We start from the raw sequence: 19,624 nt of genomic DNA on the forward strand, positions 1-19,624 counted from the left end.
CAAAGGAAGGACTAAGTCTTTCTGCTTACTTCTAAGAGTCTAGAATCACAAAGAGATTGAAAAGCAGTTTCAAAAACTCCATTTATCTTTGTCCTGCAGAAAATGCACACCTTCCCCATTCAAGGGATAATAAAGTGGCAGCTTTAACACCTTGATAAGATTATAGAATTTTGAGGAGTAAATGTTAAAACCTGCACAAGTTACTCCCTTCGAACAAGGGAACCATTCAAAATCCCTCCATAGAGGGGAACTATAGCCCTCTTCCACTGAATTCCCTTCACGGTATCTCTGTAGCTCTGCTTTACAGTAGCACTGACTACTTCCCTAACATGTAGCATGCCAGCCCAACACAGAACTAGATATGTCTGTGCAGGCACATCTATGAAAATCAGGATGAGAGTAGTCCGCCATTGGCTGATGAACAGAGGCTGAATGGAGCCCCAAATTCTCCACGTCACAGCAGAACACAAGCATTTTGCAAACATTTTGCAAGCAATTGAAGGACATCAGTGTCTATTCCTCCATGACAGTATCTTATCAGTGATTTCTAAAACAAGTAGGCTGAACACCAGGAATAGTACCAAAGGTCGCTTCTTTAACTAGATAGGAACCGATGTGGCTTTGCATAAGTTTGAGAAAAGAATCCAAAGCCTCACTGTCCAAAAAGACGTTATTTCACCTGTTTCTATAATCAATACCTGAATTTTGATAATCCAGCAGCAGACCCAAATCATAAGTCACAGCTTGTCCATGCACATCTACAAAGGAAGTGCTGAAAATAAGTAGGTCCCATATTGCTATGGCAGATGAGAGTGTCTTTGGACAGTGTTGCATACCAGCCTTTCAAAGTAGAGGTCTACAAAATCCCAGAGCTTGTTTTATATTCAGATGATCTTACTAACTCTATCAAGTAAATTAGATCTCCATTTCAAATGACACGTTTCAAATTCACATACCCTAAAACTGGCCACCATTAATTTCAGGACACAGTATATTTAACAGCCAAACAGAATAGCAGCAACACCACTGCCCTTGCGGATGGCTGAGGACCAGGATCATGCCGAAGTGCTATTCAGTAGCCCCTAATCTAGAGTAATTTATGGTTCTGTTCTCTGCTGTGTGGGAAAAGAGTTTCTGAAGTAACAAGGCCAAAATTTGTTTTATAAGCAGCGAATTTAGAACTGCTACCAACTTCACCCTCAGGTCCTACTGTCCCATGGCATTCTTGAGTCACAATGATCACACGCATTCTGACACAGTGGACCTCATAGACCACAGGACTCTGGGAAACTATGCACTGTACCAGCAATATTCAGTCTTGAACCCAAACACAGAAAAACAAATGGATCTTCTTTGTCTACCAGAAAAGGAGATTTTAGATGCAGTAAGAGGTAAATCTCCAGATGATGTGCTCTTTGGTACACTGCTGCTTCTGGCACTTGAAAGCATAGAGGGGGAGTTGAATTGAATATACAAAAAGCATTGTAAAGCTTGTAAAGTACAAAAATGCTCTTTATTATGCTTATAACATTGTGCTATTAATATTTAATCCCTGTGTCCTGAATTATGCATTTTCTGTACACTCATAACAAGTTCTTCCTAAAGCTGTGGCTAGCCTGTCTCTCTCCAACACTTCCCCCTCCTCTCTTCCAGCACACAACCACTTCTTACTGCCTGCAATTGCACTGTGCTCTGTAAACTGAATCCATTTGTCCCATCCTGTCACCACAGTGCCAGGGCAAGCAGAGAAACCGGAACCTGAGGAGCATAGTTACAAGAGAGGGTCCCCCAAGGACATGGGAGCAATACTGAGCTATGAGAAAAAGAGCAGCACGGGAAACAGGAGAGGCCACCTGCACCTTTCAGTAACAGCCTGGGTGTGCACATACTTATTTCAGGGGAAAAACTGACTCCTTAATACTTAAGCACAACCACCAGGAAAAGCACCTTTTGCCACACATTAGTGAGTCAAGACACTGTTGCTTTTATTCCTTCCTGTAACAGTCCCCTGAAATATAACAACAGAAGGCATCTGGAAAGTTCCTAATCAAACTAAAATGGTATGAACGCAAACTGCATCTTGTTATACATTTGTTTTTCCCCCTTTCACAACAGGTGGAGGTTCCCCTCTCTATTTTTTTAATGAAACAATTTCACAGGATTTGTAAACTAACATCCAACTAGTCAAGACACATTCTCTATGACAAAGCAACACACAAAGTGAGCAAAAAAGAAGACTTCATTGAGAAAGTATAATTCTCTGAGATGTGTCATATCTCAAACAAGAAATCTTGCAGGTAGCTAACAGAATTTCGCCTTATGTTTATAGTCAAGAAGAAACACAATGCTCAATTATAGTCCTGGTTTGTAAGGCTGGCAGAACACAAATGTTTGCAGTGCAAAGGTAAGTCTTAGTTTTAAGCTTCTTTTGAAAAGGTTCAAAGAATAACACTTAAGTGTTCAAGAGATCCCCGAGACTGAAATAAGAAATGTTTGGTGACACTAACGAGCTCTCAGTTGCAGAAAGCTCTGCATCTAACTCTTAGCCATTTTTCAAGATCCCCTTAAGTTACGAATTCTAAATTAAAGCATTTGCTGCTGAAATCCAGCAGTACTCCATACGGCTGTGTTTGAAATTTTAACACCGCTCAGTATGCAGGTATCCTTAGTGTCATCTCACACACACATTTAGGTTACTCATTTAGGAAATTTTTGTGCCACAGAAATTGTGGTAAATTATTAACTCCATTATATAAAACAATTTAGGGCTTGCAGAAACTATACATCAGCAACTGCTTGTGTGAGTTCAACAGGCAAAACGTTTTGTTGTGTAAAGCATTAAGTGGATACTGCCCTTAAAGAACATTCTATAAGTTTTAAGCAAGCCCGTGGCAAGATTCCAGCTGCTGCTGGTCATAAAACTGCAAAATGTCTGTTTTGTCATTCAGCAACACAATATTTGTTTCTCATTCTAACTCTTGAGATGCAGTGTAAGCTTTACTCAGGGTTGGCTGCAATTTATTTCCCCATCACATCAACATACGTTGTAGTTTTCAGCTGAGTAAATACCCAACTACCAGCTCACTAACATCTGCATCTTAGAGAGGAGGGGAAAAAAAAAGCCAAGCAAACTTCCAAGCCTTTAAAAGAGGTGTTTGGTTACATCACTGGTTTAAAAAGAACTACAAAGATTTTGAAACTTTACGGTATATCTCGCACTTTACAGATACCACCTGTATATTTAAGCACAATCCACTTATAAAACATAAAAACTCAAGGTAGCAGAAGAGGACTTGGGAACTTTCATTTCCATTTCTCGGCATTTAAAGCATCAAATAAAATTTTAAGTAATTCCTATGTCTAGATTGCTAAATGCAACTTGATAAAAAGCATTTAAAATTCAGTCACTGACCCTGAACATTTACTTAGGTACTGACATCCAAGCCTTTGGAAGATTAGTATCTTTGCAAAGAAGATGAAAAAGGAATGGCATTGCCACTGTTCTCAACTTTCACCTATGACAGAATTTAAAGCTTGTTTTTCATAACGGACTTTTAACATGGAGTTTTAAAGGACAAACACTAAATCTGGAGTTACTGTTTTTAACTTGGGTATTTTTTAATATGTCAGAAAGCAATGTCTGGTTATAAAGATGAGCTATCACAGGCTCCAGCACTCCTCTCCCTAAAAACAGGGCCACTGGGGCGTGGGGTTTGGGGGAGAAAAATGAGAGCTATTGAGTGAATCAAATTTTAGATTTCTTGCCCTATTGACCTACAGGTTTGTGCTTAACTGAAGAAAAATTAATCTCTTTCAAATGCACTTAATTATAATCAAATACCCGTACCAATGTCTTTCACCACATCAGCACATCTGGCAGCAATGAAGACAAATTAACAATAAGTCAAAAAATCTGGCAATATGATCAACTAAAGCACGCAAAATCCATTCTGTATGCTTAGACCACCAGTGACTAAGGACAGATTAACTTCCTGTCTCTAATACTGGTGCCTAAATTAAAGGGAAATTACATTGCAATCTGGGTACCAGGTTTCTGGCTGCAGAAAACTAAAAGCCCTTAGTTCAGCTACACAGGCAACAAAATCTTTGCTCTTGCTATAGCCATGATGCCTGTGATGGCCTATTCTAACAGCTGCTTTTAATTTACTTTAAAAGAAGCTATTTGGCAACCATGTAAGTTTGCACCTTCAAAGCAGGCAGATTTAAAAAGCCAGTGTCCTGTAGAATTAACCATTTTGAAGTCTCACTGTTTTAATGCAGTGATGATAACAGGATTCACAGCTTTTTTAAACAACAAGCATCATGGAAACACAAAAACTGTTTTCACTCAGTTTTATCTACTGTTTTATAGCAAGCAATTCTCCTCCTCTTGTATAGGTAAAGATACTGGGTTCATTACTACAAATATAATCCAGCAAGAGTCTACAATTGCTCAACTTGACTGAACAATTAAATAAAGCACAGAACTCATCTGTATCCAGAGAAGGGCAGCCATGTAAGGAAGAGAATCATGAATTAAACAAAAAAACCCATTATCTTGTTCTTGGATTACCCCGTCATGTTGAGCAGGGAGTGGTTGCAGAAGCAAAAACGAGGGAGAAAGGGTATGGGAAAGCAAAGACTCAGGCACGCACTGCCCATTTGGCAAACACTTGACACTAAGCCACTCAGAGAAAAGCTAGGTTATCAGACAGATAACCCAGTGCCTTTTTTTTTTTTTTTCCCTTTTACTAAATAGCTTGATATGAATTTGTGCATCTACTGTGTATACCCCTCTGACAGATGCAGGCACAATAACAAAAGTGCAGAGAAACTGCTGGTACTACAGCTTCACAGGTATGAAAACTGAGAGCATGTGCGTGCACATCTGACAGGGGGAATTCACAAACTGGAGGATTTACAGCCTTGCTTTAGTTCAAATAGCTGCAACCCACCTTACCAGTAGTGTAGCAGGACTACACCCACTCTTTGAAGACGAACATATTTTACACACTAAATATAAAGGTACAAGTTTAAGTCAAACGAAGGTGCAAACATGCATCAGAAAGCACCTACATTTGCAACACTGTCTACAAATGTAATTCATACTTTTCATTCTTCATACACTAATGTGGGTCAGAGACCACAAGGCAGCATATTTTATTAAAGTAATGTGCAAATAAGATGCATGATACCTGCAAACAGCATGGAGTTTCCATTTGTAAAAAAGGTACAAGTAACAGTACAAAATTAGAATGCTTACTGCTCATTTCAAGAAAATGAAGTCTGAGATAGAAATACATACACTGTAATATTTCCACCATTAATTTACAAAACATATTGTTTGCATTAAAAAAGGCTATAAAATAATTACAAATATAGTATTTTTATAAGGATTTTTCCCGTATAACCAATGTAGAACATCTCGGAAATTATGCTTTACTGGAAAAAAAATTTTTTTTCTTCTGATTTCAGAGCATCATGTGGTTTCTTCCTTCCCTTCTTCTCCTTATTCCCTTTTTAAATAAAGTTCCATACTGAGGTAGTAGTATGTCAAATTATTTCTTTGGTTCCAGAAATTGTTAAGTCCAAAAGGAGCTACGTATCCAAATCACAGGACTGGAAAGTAGAAGTCCTAAAGTTTTCAAAGGACTGTTTGCAAGCATAAAAGTTATTTTCTCCTCTAGAAACTGTCCTTTCCTTTCCCTCTTCATCTGCCTCTGCATCAAAGTCCAGTGAGACATGATGATTATTATGGAAGGTTTTTGGTTGGCAATTTGCTGGCTGTCTACAGCTTGAAAGAGAGTCCAGCTGAGGCCTCCATAAAGGCTTTCCAAATGTTCCTGAAAGACAGTAAAAGAGTGAGCACAGAAATATTGATGCTAAAAGCTTTGAGTCTTACCCTAATGTACATAAGTGACATTGAAATACAAGACTGACAGAAAGTTCATCAAAGTGAGATTTTACTTAAATGTTGTTCCACCATTTTAAAGAAAACATCCATGTGATCAGAAGCGTAAGGCAAGATTCTGCCACCAGAGACATTAAAAACATTTCCAAGTAGTTGTATAGCCACATACAACTTCATTTTTTTGTTTTCATGACTACTTCTATACCCATTTTTCTTTGGGGAGGGTGGTGAGGGGGGAGGTGAAAACATAGACCAAAATGCAAACACATCAAAAGACACTTTCAAATACAAAAGTCACTGCCTGTTTTGTTCTTAAATAAATGGCACATGAAATCTGCCATGCAGTTCAGAAAAAAATAAAACAAGAATTAAAAAAAAAAAGGAACCTCAAAATCTCTATCAGGATATACAACATTGTCCCACAGTGCAATCTGAATGCTAACACAAATCTTTTCTGGCTAGCATCTTCCATTAATAATGAAGATGCACATAGCCACATGCTCCATTCATCACTGATCATCCAGTCAGTTGGGTGCAAAGAGAACAGTAGCAACCCAAAGAGAATTACACATTTTAGTTAAACTGTTATTAATGATTATCTGGATTTACTAGTCAGTAAACAATCAGTGTGTATCATTCTTCACCACTGGGAAGCTGTTAATATCAACACCTCTACAAGAAGGGCCTTCTTTTGTCACTGCACAAAGATACAGCCATCCTAAGTCATAGTGTCTGTAAGGACTTATTTTCAGAGGACAATGTGCCACAGGCTGACTTTGAAGAACTCAAGTTTTTATTAATAATTTAACACTACCTTTTAAAATAAATTTTGAACCAAAAATGCAACACTTCTGCTTTTGTTTACTTGTTAGAAGCAAGGGTTTCAAGTAAAACTGTGATCTGAGAAGTTACTAAAAAAGGAATTGCACAAAACCCCTATTTCCATTTGTAAAGCAGTTTTGACCTAATGCAAAATGGAAGGATGTTCCTTACAGCACCAAAGCTACAAATGAACTGTCTTAAAAACAAAAATCCAAGCTATGAACTTTCTGGCTCGTGCATCAACTGTGATGCTAACTCCAGCTGTTGACTTCACTGTGACTGCACAGGCAAAAGCGGGCTTGAATTTGATGACCAGATTGAAGAAGTGAATTCACAACTAAAGACAAGAAATCTGTCACAACTTCTTCCACAACCACCATCTCCAAGATCTAGCCATAGGCTCTTTGAGGAAGAGTGCTAATGATTAGGAAGCATCCAAGGCAATGACAATGCAACATAAGTGGGGTAGTATGCTCAGAGAACTGATGAAAGAAGTAACTGCATAAATTTTTAGGGCAGAAGGAGGACTATGCACCCTTGAGGTGACATTAAATCCTGGATATACAAACATACAGTTGGACTGCTTTCTGCAGGAGACATTCTAAAGCCCTATCTGCACAGTCCCACCACAGTAATAGTGGCAGGCAGCCAGGAGGCTGGCTGTGTGCAATCCCAAGGTCTCTGCCAGATGTCCTGGCATCTGCAACATTTTACAGTTCAAACATCTGGCTTTTGAAGAAGGAAAACTTCAGAGCTTGTGCCTCCCTCCCCACCCCCTGAGAACAAAGAGCCCAGTGATGCACATTCCCCCAGGTCCCCTTCAGAGCCAGCAGACCCAGGTCTTGATCAGCCAGTGCTGACACACCAGCTGGGAGACAATCCATGGTACCAGGGCTGGTTTTGGCGCTAAGATATCACGAAGATGAAAGCAGTGTGTGGTTTTATATTCATTTTAAACCAAGCAACCAAACCAACATCCAAAATTTAATGAGCTTCAAGGATAAAGCAATGCTTTTCTTCTTCCCCCACCTCTCCCTGAAATCTGGATTAAAATTGTAAACCCTAAACTGAATTTTGGGAATTATTTTATCATGCACATCATGAGAAACGACAAAGAAGGGATAAGGGAGGGTATCTTTACACAGTGCCTTATTTTGAAGGGTAAATAGTTCTGGCTGACTATTATACAATATATACGCATACAAGCTCAAGTCTCCCCATCAGCACTAAGCCCTACTTACACACCTTTGCCTGCCAGGGAAAACTTCTGGTATGCCTGAAGTTTTTTAAGGTATATTTAAATTATTTATGCTAAAATTTAGAGAAATCTGCCAACTTATTAAGACAGAAGAGAAGATGTAAAATCGTTGGTGAGATTTTTACATAAGTGTGAGCTATTACGATCTGGTAATCTAAATATGCTCATTACGCAGTTTTACTATAGTCACTTCTCTGTTCCTCAGCATCAAACGTTTGGGAAAAAAATACTGAGATATCAGTTTCGCTTGGTGTTGTAGGTAGGAAATGAGACAGCAAAGACAACAGCAACTTGAATAAAAACAATAGCTAGAACATACCCATGAAAGTGCTTTTACTTGTAATAGATGAGGATTCCAAACTTCTGTTTAAATCGAATGCATCTGAGTTGAGATTTTTGCTTTTCAGTCCAGTTCCTTCATTTTGAGTATAAATAGAGTTCATCAATCTGCTATTTGTAGTCTGTGTCCCAATAATGCCAACACACTGGTCAAAGGGATCTTCCTGTGGAGGTGAGTACTGACAGCATTCCTTTTTCTTTAAATATCCAGACTCGTAAGGGCCCAACCCTGCTGTCCTCTGGTCAGGGTTGCAACCTAAAGGAAATGAAAAATTCATTTTATATAGATTCATCTTAATAAAGATTGAGTTAGGAATAAAGCTTCCCCCCACCAACTTACTTGTACTGTATGCTTCAAATGCGTCGGAACTGTAAGCGCTGCCTTTTAAATACAAAGTCCCTGAAGTCCCCAGGTAGTGGCATAGGAATGGATCTGCAACACCCTCCAAGTCTGTTTCACTGCTGTTATCTAGATGGCAAATGCCTTAAAAATAAAATTGTGTGTCAGCACACAGTCTTTTCTGAATCTCCAACTTAAGAGTTTCTTAAGTAAGTTTTAAGAACCCTATGTGTTCAACTGCATTTCATAGTGTATTTTAGAATTTTCTTAGATTTAACCTAACCTTTGGATGAGGATTCTAATTCCAACAACTGTTCAATTAATTAGCTTGACAGAGAATGTGTCACTTTACTGTACAATCCCTGAATTACAAAAAAAAAAAAACAAAAAACAAAACCAACTACAGGAATCAGAACTGGGGACTTCCTTCTTCCAAAGAAGAGAAGACAAATTCAGGATCTGTCTCACAGGCACCTTTCAAAGCAGAATGTCAATGTCAAAGTCCTGGTTGGAAGAATCGGAGAGAGTCACTGGCTGCCTAAACAGCTATAACGATTTTTAGCTCAGTGGTTCCTGAAAGCTTTGGACACAGCCTCTGGTTCTTGATCCACAAAGAGGCTGTTCTTCTTACTACCCCACAACTACAAAACTATCTCACCATCAAGTGATGGTTCCCACCTATCGCAGCTCCTGATTGTATCTCAACCCCAAGCCCTTTCCCAGAAAAGTGCCTTTGTCTCCCTAGTGCAGGTACATACAGGATTTCTAGGGGTCACAGGTATAAATGTCAAGTATTGCAGCTTTTAACTTGCAGTCACCTTGAATCCTTTATTGACTGTGACCATAATGATTTTTTTTAACCAGCAAGTTTAGAAAGTTATACTAAAGTTCCACTGGTATTACCACACATGCCTACATTCCACTAAAAGCATCCTTTTCAAGCTGTAAGAGACGAAGATATGCCATGGTAATTTCTTTTGGACATTCTTGTTTTGCGCATGTCCTCATCAGTTTAAATTTACCCTTGAGACTAGAGAAAAACTTCCTGAATTAAATAAACACCATAATGTCATCTGGATGAACAGAACCAAGCTCCAGTTATTATTGCGTTGAAAAAATCTCAAGCAATTAATTTCATGTCCTCTATTAAATTCTGTAAACATGCTTCTTTAGAGTTCTTTCTATTAGTTAGAAAGACAGCAGCCAACTGCAGCTCCTGAAGTCACATGAAAAATCTGCTTAGCATTTTCTACATACCATTACTGTCCCTCTGCTGCAGGAAATACCCTCCTACAGAAGATGAGAGGAACTGATGGTGACTGCCATTTTCGGATGAGCCATATCCATCCTGTCTTTCAGCCAGTGTCCCCTGGGATGACAGGTAACTTGGAATGTCAGCAGGCAAATTTGTTTCATCTGTGGGGACGCAAAACACATACAAAAGCCATCAACACACTTGAGTTTGTAGAAACATTTTTAAACTTGTCAGCAAAGCACTGAAAGTAACAAATAATTCACCTTTCTGCTTTGAGTCAAAGCACACAAATGTTCTTACAATAAAGTCACTGCAAGGCCCTCACAAACATTTGTTTTCCTTTTCAACGTAAGCCTTCAGTTTACACACCTGTATTTGTGATGCTGCAATCTTCATTTCTCCTTCTGGTGTGGTAGATGATGACCACCCACACCAAGGAAGTGCCCACCACACAGCAAACCACAGCTATGATCACAATGCCAACTGTGGCCCATCCATCATCATCAAGTGATGGGGCAATGTTTTGAGGAGAGTCACAGGTGGGAGTAGGAATTACATTAAGACGAATGTTGCCTCGTTCTGTTCCAAGTGTATTAGACATTTCACAAGTGTACTTCCCAGCATCTTCCACATCTGTATCCACAATAATTAGTAACTGATTGCCTGCAGCAAAGAAGTGTCTTTCTGTTACTATAAGAGGGCTGTCATCCTTAGTCCAGTTCAGTCGGGGTGGAGGGCTACCACCTGCAATGCACTGCAAGACTGCAGTTTCACCTTTTGTTACAGTTCGATCCAGCAAGGGCCGCAAAAATGATGGTGTTTCTGAAAAGAAAGCACAAGCCTTATATTCTAAAGATCTCACAAGAGTAAGAAGTGTCCCCTTCCTTCACAGCTCAAGAGGAAAATCCAAATTAAATGCATCAGTAAGGCCTAATAAAGCTTACTCTCATTCTAAGAAGAAACTCAAGAAATTGTACTTGAAGTTTACAATTTACTTGCCAATTGATCCGATTTACATGCTTGATTACCTTACAAGGTAAAAATGCCAAATCATACATGCTTAAGATTGCACAGAACTACAACAAAAATGATTAATAAAAGGTCAAGAAATCAGAAGTTAAACAAATCTACTGTCTCTAAATGAAAACAGAAGCCCCTTCTTCCCTCCATCCCATGCGTACCAGATGTGTATACACTGAGAAACATAACTAACCTTCATTATTCTGAATCATAATATTGATTGTGCTGTTAAGGTTTGCCAGTATCTTACCTAATACTGTTAATGTTGCATTAGCTGAAATGCTTCCAGCAGTGTTTTGAGCTGTACAGCTGTAAACACCTGTGTCCTCAATCTTTACATCAACAATAAAGAATACATCATCTTCAGGCATGACATGCATGCGCCTCTTGCGTGCTGCAGGAAAATCTGTTCCACCATCTTTCTGCCAAGCAATCTGTGGGATAGGATGCCCAACTGCAGCACACTCCAAACGTGCCATGGCCCCAGCTCGAATGGTTAAGTCCATGGGGATTTTTGTAAATGAAGGCAGCACTAAAGAAAAGTTGGTGACACCAAAATCAATACATGAAACATACTTTTCCTGTTTTGTACAGTATTTTCTTGAACACTCCTAATGGGCCTAGAAACACTAGAGAAACATACAATCTAAATTGATCAGTAGCCAGCATAAAGGGAGGGAACTTTGCAGTATGTGAGACCACCTAGACCAAAATCCCATTTTTACTAACACCATCCTACGTGACCTTTCCATAGCATCTTGAGAAAAAGTTAAGATTTCTCCATCTTGTAACACTGACTTTGCCAGATTTACTAAGAATTGGGTATGTTATTTGCTTTTTCCTATACTATGTTTCAGTACACTGGGACCAGAGGTAAAACTGAACAGTGACCTTCGAAATGGATAAATTTTTAAGAAATAATCTCATATTATGGATCTTCTAAAAGATGCAGATGACGAGAATGGAAAATCTACGAGTCCTTATCTTGATTAAAATAATTCTAAGCCCACAAACAAAACATAACATACTTACTGTTTACTGTAAGTTTGGCTTTGACAGAGTAGGATGAACCAAAATGATTTGAAATAACACACTGATATTTCCCTTCATTACTGAATTCCACATTGCGCAGTCGAAGGATGGTGGTGTACTCCATCACTTCTCCACCCTGGGCCCGGAGGTGTGCGTAATTCTCCATTTCAGCATCTTGCAGCAATTCGTTGTCTTTCTTCCATGCAAAAGTCATTGGGGAATCACTGCTGCTGGCTGCTGAACACACAAAACTCAAATTGGAGCCTTTAATTGCTGACTGGGTTTCTGGCTGGACAGTGATCTGTGGTTTAGGAAAATCATCTGCACAGAGGAAAAGAAAAAAAAAATAGCCATGATGCCTGAGGACACTTTCCAGAGAGTTAGTAAGCCTTACTTTATAGGTTTGAGAGAAGAGTCAGGTAAGTATTTATTAAATGGATCCACAACAATTTTGTTTTAAATTTTGTTAGCCTTAGGGCATTTAAAGATGCTGTATTTATGAGTTTATTGTGCCAAGCCATCTCTTACTGAAGAAAAAGCACATTTAAAAGTAGACTTTGTGCATAGTTTCTTCAATAGCAGCACTAAAGACAGAAGAACTACCCCCTGACATCCATAAGAACTACTCTGAACATCAATCATGAAGCCTGCCTCTCATCTTTACAACACCTCAGGCTGCTGTGAGTTTTTCTTTATTGAAAGCATAGTTCTTCTGCTATCAGAAACTGCAAGTTACAGTTGAGCGTTTCACCCAAACCCACAAAAAAAAAAAAAATCATGTACAAAAGTCAGTGTACCAGTGATATGCATCTGTTTGGGCCAAAGGCGATGGAAGGTCCCTTTAGCAGGGCAGAACACAAGAATTTCAAGAATTCGTGGAGGTCCCTTTACTATAGGAATGTTACCTTTGAAGTGCTATGTTGTGAGTTTGCAGAATTAGCTGCCTTCTAAATTATTTTTTCAATTGTGTGTACTGTGTATGCACGTCTCCAAAAACCAAAAGCTGTAGTATATTCCCAACTTTCAAGATGTGTCCAATCTCTGAACAAAGGAACACCAGGGAAAGCCCTGTGCCCCCAAAATTCCTCCCTGCAGAATCTGCTGTCTCCTAGCATCTTTGTCTTATTACTTTTCAAATGACTGGGAACAACTATAGGGTCAAAGTGGTATTTTGCTGAAGAACCTCCACTCTGTTACAAAAGAAGATGAGGTGTTCAGAGAGCCTAACCCTGAACTGCCTGCTAAACTCCTGCAGGTATGATGCTGTGCTCCAGTGACAGGGCAACATGGATCTGGGATTCTAAGCATGGGCTTTAAGAACCTCCCAGGCCATTTGCTTTTCATGCTTCATAACCATATCTTGCCATTTGGAAACTGAGTTAAATACATTCACTGACTTTGCACAGGAATAACTAAGTAAAACACTCTTAAGTAATCACCTGACAGGAAGGGGTGATACAAAGGCCACTCAAATAAGCATACAGTACAGAATATAGAACACACCAGGATAAGACTAGCATTATGTTTTGTCACAATAGAATAATCCAAGAGCATATTTGAATGAATGTATCACAAAGATATCTACATATATACATGCCTTTTAATTTCAGACAGGAGTCAACACACTCCACTTAAAAATTCTATAAAAGCAAAAGCAGCCATTGTAAACTTGTAAGGCAAGGTGTGTACACCTGAACATCTTGTGATAACACACTTGAAAGATGTAACTGAAACACTCAATGACTGTATTTAGTTTTTTCTGCATGGCAATTATGTTAAGTATCAAGCACAAAAACTGATTCAGTACATTTCTTTTTGCTAATACATCTTAAACGGTTTAAAATTCATTTCTTACAAATAGCATTCAGCAGCCAAAAGAAAAATCACAATTCTCCCAATTTAACAATGGAAGATGTATATTTAAATCCCCAGCTTAATTTTCTGACAGAATGCATTTTGCATAAATTAGGATGTCCACTTCATATATATTCCTCCAGCCACTGAGTAATCTGTAATTCCCTGCATTATGTCAACCTTTTCTTCTCAGCAGTAGCTAGAATATGCTCATTATTTATTAAATATCTGACTGCTAACAGGAAAGGAAAAACCAACATTTTGGTATACTACTTTATATTCTGGACTTGCTTTTCCACTGAAAAATGGTAGCAACAGTAAAAATTAGCCAGTTATATTTGCTATCAGACAAAATTATTGAGAAGACACTTTTTGTCTCCAAAGAATATAATGTTTGAATTTTCTTTAGTAAGAAAAATAAAACTTATTCAACAAAAATACATTAAATGCAGTTAGTTGGCTTTTAAATTTCCTGGTATTTTCAAAGTTCACACTTTATATATCTTATATCTATATATATACCTTACTCTGTATGCTTAGTTTCACTTTGCTTTAAATAGAGAACATAACACAGTTGTTCATGAATGCTACTAAACACATACAGAAAAATTTTGTTTTTAAAGCAGATGCTATCACCTCAAATTCTCAGGTCCTAAAGTAAAAAATATTTTGCTAGCATTTAGTATCTGTCAAACTGAAATAAAAACTACTAGTATCATAACTGTGGTAATCAGGTATTTTTTTAAACACATTTTAAAAGGCAGTAATTTGCATACTCCAAATAATTTTTAAAGCACACAAGCATACATAAAAAACATCAGAGCTGAGGCCAGTAAGGCTTTTTTACCTTGAAATTTTATCATCCCTGAGAGAACCTCAAGACTAATGGAGTATGAAAAAGAAATTTACAAATAACCAAACCCAAAACCTACATTTTAATTTAGCCAAAATATGTCTCACTTAAAGATGATAGTTATCTAAACAGCCTCTTTTAAAATTAGAGGCATATACATTTACCCTCACAAAGTATTGAGCTTTCACTGCCACGCTATGTTCTATGTAAGCAAGCTGTACTTGGTATAGAAGTCAAAATACCATCGCTCCCTGTCTTGTACACAGCCACAAGCATTAAGCATCTACATCACAGTTTGGGAACAGAAGAAAATGTGACTAAGTATCACATCCTCTCAATTTTGTTACAGAAATCACAACATAACAAGGAACCACAAAAGAATCTCAAGCACATAGCAATATTTGTTTTATAGAATGAGAATTAGAGGCTACACTCACCACAGACAAACCCATCCAGGCTGACAGCAAAAATACTTCTCCCTTTCAGCAGCTGAGGATGAGCACAACTGGCATTTACAAAACTCTGGAAGTTGTTCTCTGACATCCACTGTGGTAGCCATTTCAACTGGCAGTCACACAAGAGACTTGATGTGTTGAAGTGCCTAAGAAAAAGCAATTAAAATCAAATCCAATGTTTGTTTGGTTTCTTCTGTTTCTAATACAGATCTGTATGAGCACACTTTCATAACAAAACTAAGGCTTTAGGTTAAACATGCATATTTCAAGAGAAAGACTGCAATATTGCTCAGCTCAAATCCCCTCCCTTGCCCAGCTGGTGATGCTGTGCCTGGACAGTGGTGGCCCCTCCTGGCTGCCAGGGCACTGGTGAGTCATATCCAACTTGCTATTGACCAGGACACCAGGTCACTTTCCACAGCTCTGCTTTCCAGCATCTCATTCCCCAGTCTGTCCGTACACCCAAGGCTGCCCTGTGGCAGGCTCCGAATCCAGCACTTTCCTTGTTGGACTTCATGCAGCTGCTGATTGCCCAGCCCTCTCATTTGCTGAGGTCTCTCTGCAGCTCCTTCCAGTTTTGCACCATCTGTGAACTTGCTCAGTTATCCCTTCCAGTCCTGAGTCCAAGTCATTTATGAAGATCATGGGGCTGAGGATGGAACCCTGCTGAAGCCCACCAGTGACAGGTTGCCAATTTGATGTCAACCCTTTCAGTATGACCCTCTGCACCCAACCTGTGAGCCAGTGTTGTTCTGCATTGATCAACAGAAAAGAAGGGTGAGAGGACAAAAACTCATCCTCACTAAAATACGTTTTTCGCAGTGACTGCTTCACAACTTCTCTGAAGACCTGTCTCTCTGCTACTACAGGAGAGAAGGACCCAATTACAAGCACTGCATTTTACTGTTCCAGCGAGCTTCAGCTCAGTGACAGCACTGCTGGTCTTTCAGCATGTTGCATTAAAGTCTCCCTTATCTAAAACACGTTAGAGATCACCCAATTAAAAATAAGGATTTCAGAGCCAACAAATGTAGCAGAAAATTAATGCAGCCTCCTATGTAACCCCAAATGTAACTCCAAAACACTGGCATAAGCTTTTTAAGTTATTTCCGAGAGATTACAGCAGTGGTTTATCACTGCATCAGGCAATGTCTCACAAGGCTTTTAGTTATGCATTTATATGTATAAATAATATCTATATACTTAACAGAAATTATGTCTTTTGATAGCAACTTACAATTCTTTGAGTTTCTTCATTTGTGAAAATGCATTTCCTTGAACTGACATAATTGCATTGTTACTTAGATCTCTAGGAAGAAAAAAGAAAAATAGGATTAGAAGAAAATAGTAATTCATTAAACTGAATGGATTTGACTCAAGCAATAATTTGATATTTTAGTGATATACAAAGGACGCTCAAGCTCAAAATCAAAAGAGATGCAAATAAAGAGTTTCATAGCATGCTTAATACACAAAAATTTCTGCATTAATTCCAAAATTCAAACTCAGTGTAAATCCAAAACTGAAAAATCTTCTGAAGACCACATTATTAATCATGGTAAGTGTATTTCATCCCAAGTCCTAAGTAAAGCTTGCTAGTCCTACTTTAAATTCAGTAAGTATCAAAATTTATTTTTTTCTTATTTTGGGTTAAATGTGAATTTCTAATACTTACAAGTGTTCAAGTGCATCCAAACCAGAAAATGCTTTCTTTGTAATGGATCTAATCCTGTTTCCTTGGAGCATCCTGAAAAATTTAAGCACACGATGCAAAAGAAATGCAATTACATGGGAGTATTTTTGAGCTGAATAATTGCATTTTTGGTATTTATTTTTGAATTGTGACTAGTATTCACCACTCACCTGTCTCCAATGCAGCAAAACACATCACATCTAAAAGGTACTAATTTATTCTCCTTGAATAAATAACTAGATTTTACAATGATTTTAGAAGACATTTAAGGTGTGCACTTAAGTGACATGGATAATTCTTAATGTATAGCTATAAACATATTTTAATTTCATAAATCTGCATTTGAAAAATTCAATTAAATGAAGCCACTTCCACTGGATGTTGCTTTACATTACTGAAGACTAAGCCTGCCCCTATGCCTTTGTCATATGATACACTTATTTTTTAGTATGGGAAAACCTAATTTTTTGACAAAAATGTCCATAAATATTAATAATACTTAAAATATTTTAGATTAGTTTGACTTGGAGAATCTTGAATTTCTTTTATGGAAACGGAAGATGTTACAGAGAACAAAGTGGTAAGAGAGGAAAAAATAATCTCTGCTACTGAAAATGTAATATCCTTAAGTGTTTTGTTTGCTCCTTGAAAGACACATAATAAGGTATTTTTTTAAGGCATGATAAGATACAAATATTGTATCGATACTCACAGCTTCTTAAGTTTATCTAGGCCAGAGAAAGCACCATTCATATCTTCAATAGTCCACGATATTTCATTGTTTTTCAGATCCCTGTTTAAAAGGGGAGGGGAAATCAAACCACAAAAGCTATTAAAAAGAGCAAGGCACATACTTCTTCAACAGCATGTAGTACTTAAAAAAAAATCTAAAATAGCTTTCTGTTAGGTTGGAATATTGTTCAGTTGGTTTTTGTCGGCTTTTTAAGAGAAGCTTTTCCTGACTAACTTTAAAATTTCAATTTTTACTGAGAGACTTTGAAGACCATCAGTATTTTTCCCACTGATAATTAAAAAGATCACAAACTCAACAATTTTTAGAACTGTGAGCAAACAAACCCGCATACCCCTCCAAAGGTATTCAGATACAGGACTATTTAAGAAAACATGCATTGAAGGAAGGGAAAGGACCAACTGTTGTCCCTTTGAAATGGAACATGCTCACATCTTTTTAAGTCCTTAATATTATATTAACACCCAGAAAATCATTTTAACATCCCCAAACGGTTGCTTAATTATCTATGAATCATAAAGAGATTACAGATTTGTGTACAGAATAGTGTGTCTGCAAACAATCTACAGGGCTGGGCTGGAGGACAAAGAAAAACCTATGAGAAAATGCCTAATGCTTAATACATAAACAGCTCACAATTCTCTAACTTCCTCTCTTTATGATCTCCAACTCTATATTCTTAAGAAACACAGTGTACACTCTAATTTGCAACTTTACTAGATGTCCTGAGCATGAGTATGTGAGCAAACCCCCAAAAATAAAGCCTAGAGACAAAAGCAATCGTTTTGCTCATCTGGCTCACAGATGGGTCAGTGGTATGCAATGGGAAGGTTTTAATGAAGAGGAATGTATTTAGATTAGTTCTTTCCTTCCTTTAAGAAATGCTATTTCAAAACATGGTCTAGTACTTAAAGCAACTGTCCAGTCATGTCAATGAGTTTTGTCTTCTTATTCTGTTAAGAGGCAAAATAATTCAGTTAAGGCACAACTAAGATCCAGATCCCTAAAACTGTGGGTAGCAGCACTTTGCTTGCTGCCTTCAAAAGATATGCTTCTCCCACAAACAATCCTACTGGAAGTGTGTATCACAGTTACCACCATCCATAACAGCCTTAACAGAAGAGGAACTCCTCCCTTTCTCAACTAGTTTGGAAAGAAATCTTACTGTAAGAAAATCATACACTGATCAGAGGAATTTAACAAAATGTTGTTGTCTCTTTCATAAAGAAAATAAATAAACCTACAAACACAGGATTTTTCTTAAGGGTTTTGACCTTACAAATTGAGTTTGTCAACTTACAAAATCTGTAGACTGGAAAGTCCCTTGAAGGCACAATCAGCAATGTAATTTACTTTGTTGTTTCCAATGTACAGTCCAACCAGCACACTCAAACCAATGAAGCTTGAATCATCTAACCTTGTTAATTGATTGAATGTCAAATCTCTGCAAATTTAAGGGGGAAAAAAAGCGCTTATTTAACTTAGTTCAACCCACATGAATTTTCAGGGGGGAAGCACCGGTTTTCTCCTGATGATTATCACAGAACACATTACACCACTTCCAACCACACAGCATTTCGCATTGTTTCAAACAAATCACAAATTACTGCAGAATTAATTTCTCTCATTTGAAAATTCCTGTGTTACAGTTTTAGTACAACTGCTACAGTGAAATGGAGCAATCTCAGTTAACTTCCAATATAACTTCCAGATATAACTGTCTATAACTGTCTACAGCAAAGTTGTAGTAATCTTGGAAAATTTGCTATGAAAAATTCACAGGTCAGAGTTAAAACGCTTATTTTTGGCATGTACCTGGAATGGAAGAGAATAAAGGTACTCACAGTTCACTGAGTTTTTGGCAAAATTCCCAGGCATCAGGACTGATCCTGCTGATAGCATTTTGGCTGAGATGGAGCTGCTGCAGCATCAGTAAGCCATAAAGCCAGCCTTTGGTTACCTCTGTTAAGTTGTTATGGTCCAGCTGCCTACAAACAGCAAAACATATAAGGTTCAGAAACTCAGTAGCATGCATGCTATG

General features: G+C 38.0%; 1 protein-coding gene across 1 annotated transcript in view; it reads right to left on the minus strand.

The window, feature by feature from the left end:
• Nucleotides 1-5,130: 5,130 nt before the first annotated feature.
• Nucleotides 5,131-19,624, minus strand: part of LRIG3 (leucine rich repeats and immunoglobulin like domains 3) — a 37,599-nt gene continuing 23,105 nt past the window's right edge. The window contains exons 7-19 of the mRNA XM_030258636.4: nucleotides 19,428-19,571; nucleotides 18,884-19,027; nucleotides 17,545-17,625; nucleotides 16,815-16,886; nucleotides 16,377-16,448; nucleotides 15,122-15,285; nucleotides 11,978-12,298; nucleotides 11,196-11,477; nucleotides 10,295-10,747; nucleotides 9,928-10,086; nucleotides 8,671-8,814; nucleotides 8,311-8,586; nucleotides 5,131-5,843 (exon numbers count right to left, since the gene is read on the minus strand). Of these exons, the coding sequence (XP_030114496.1) occupies nucleotides 5,599-5,843; nucleotides 8,311-8,586; nucleotides 8,671-8,814; nucleotides 9,928-10,086; nucleotides 10,295-10,747; nucleotides 11,196-11,477; nucleotides 11,978-12,298; nucleotides 15,122-15,285; nucleotides 16,377-16,448; nucleotides 16,815-16,886; nucleotides 17,545-17,625; nucleotides 18,884-19,027; nucleotides 19,428-19,571 (2,557 nt within the window). The 3' untranslated portion in view covers nucleotides 5,131-5,598. The remainder of the gene's footprint in view (nucleotides 5,844-8,310; nucleotides 8,587-8,670; nucleotides 8,815-9,927; nucleotides 10,087-10,294; nucleotides 10,748-11,195; nucleotides 11,478-11,977; nucleotides 12,299-15,121; nucleotides 15,286-16,376; nucleotides 16,449-16,814; nucleotides 16,887-17,544; nucleotides 17,626-18,883; nucleotides 19,028-19,427; nucleotides 19,572-19,624) is intronic.

The sequence above is a fragment of the Taeniopygia guttata genome, chromosome 1A, assembly GCF_048771995.1.
Source record: "Taeniopygia guttata chromosome 1A, bTaeGut7.mat, whole genome shotgun sequence".
Lineage (NCBI taxonomy): Eukaryota > Metazoa > Chordata > Aves > Passeriformes > Estrildidae > Taeniopygia > Taeniopygia guttata.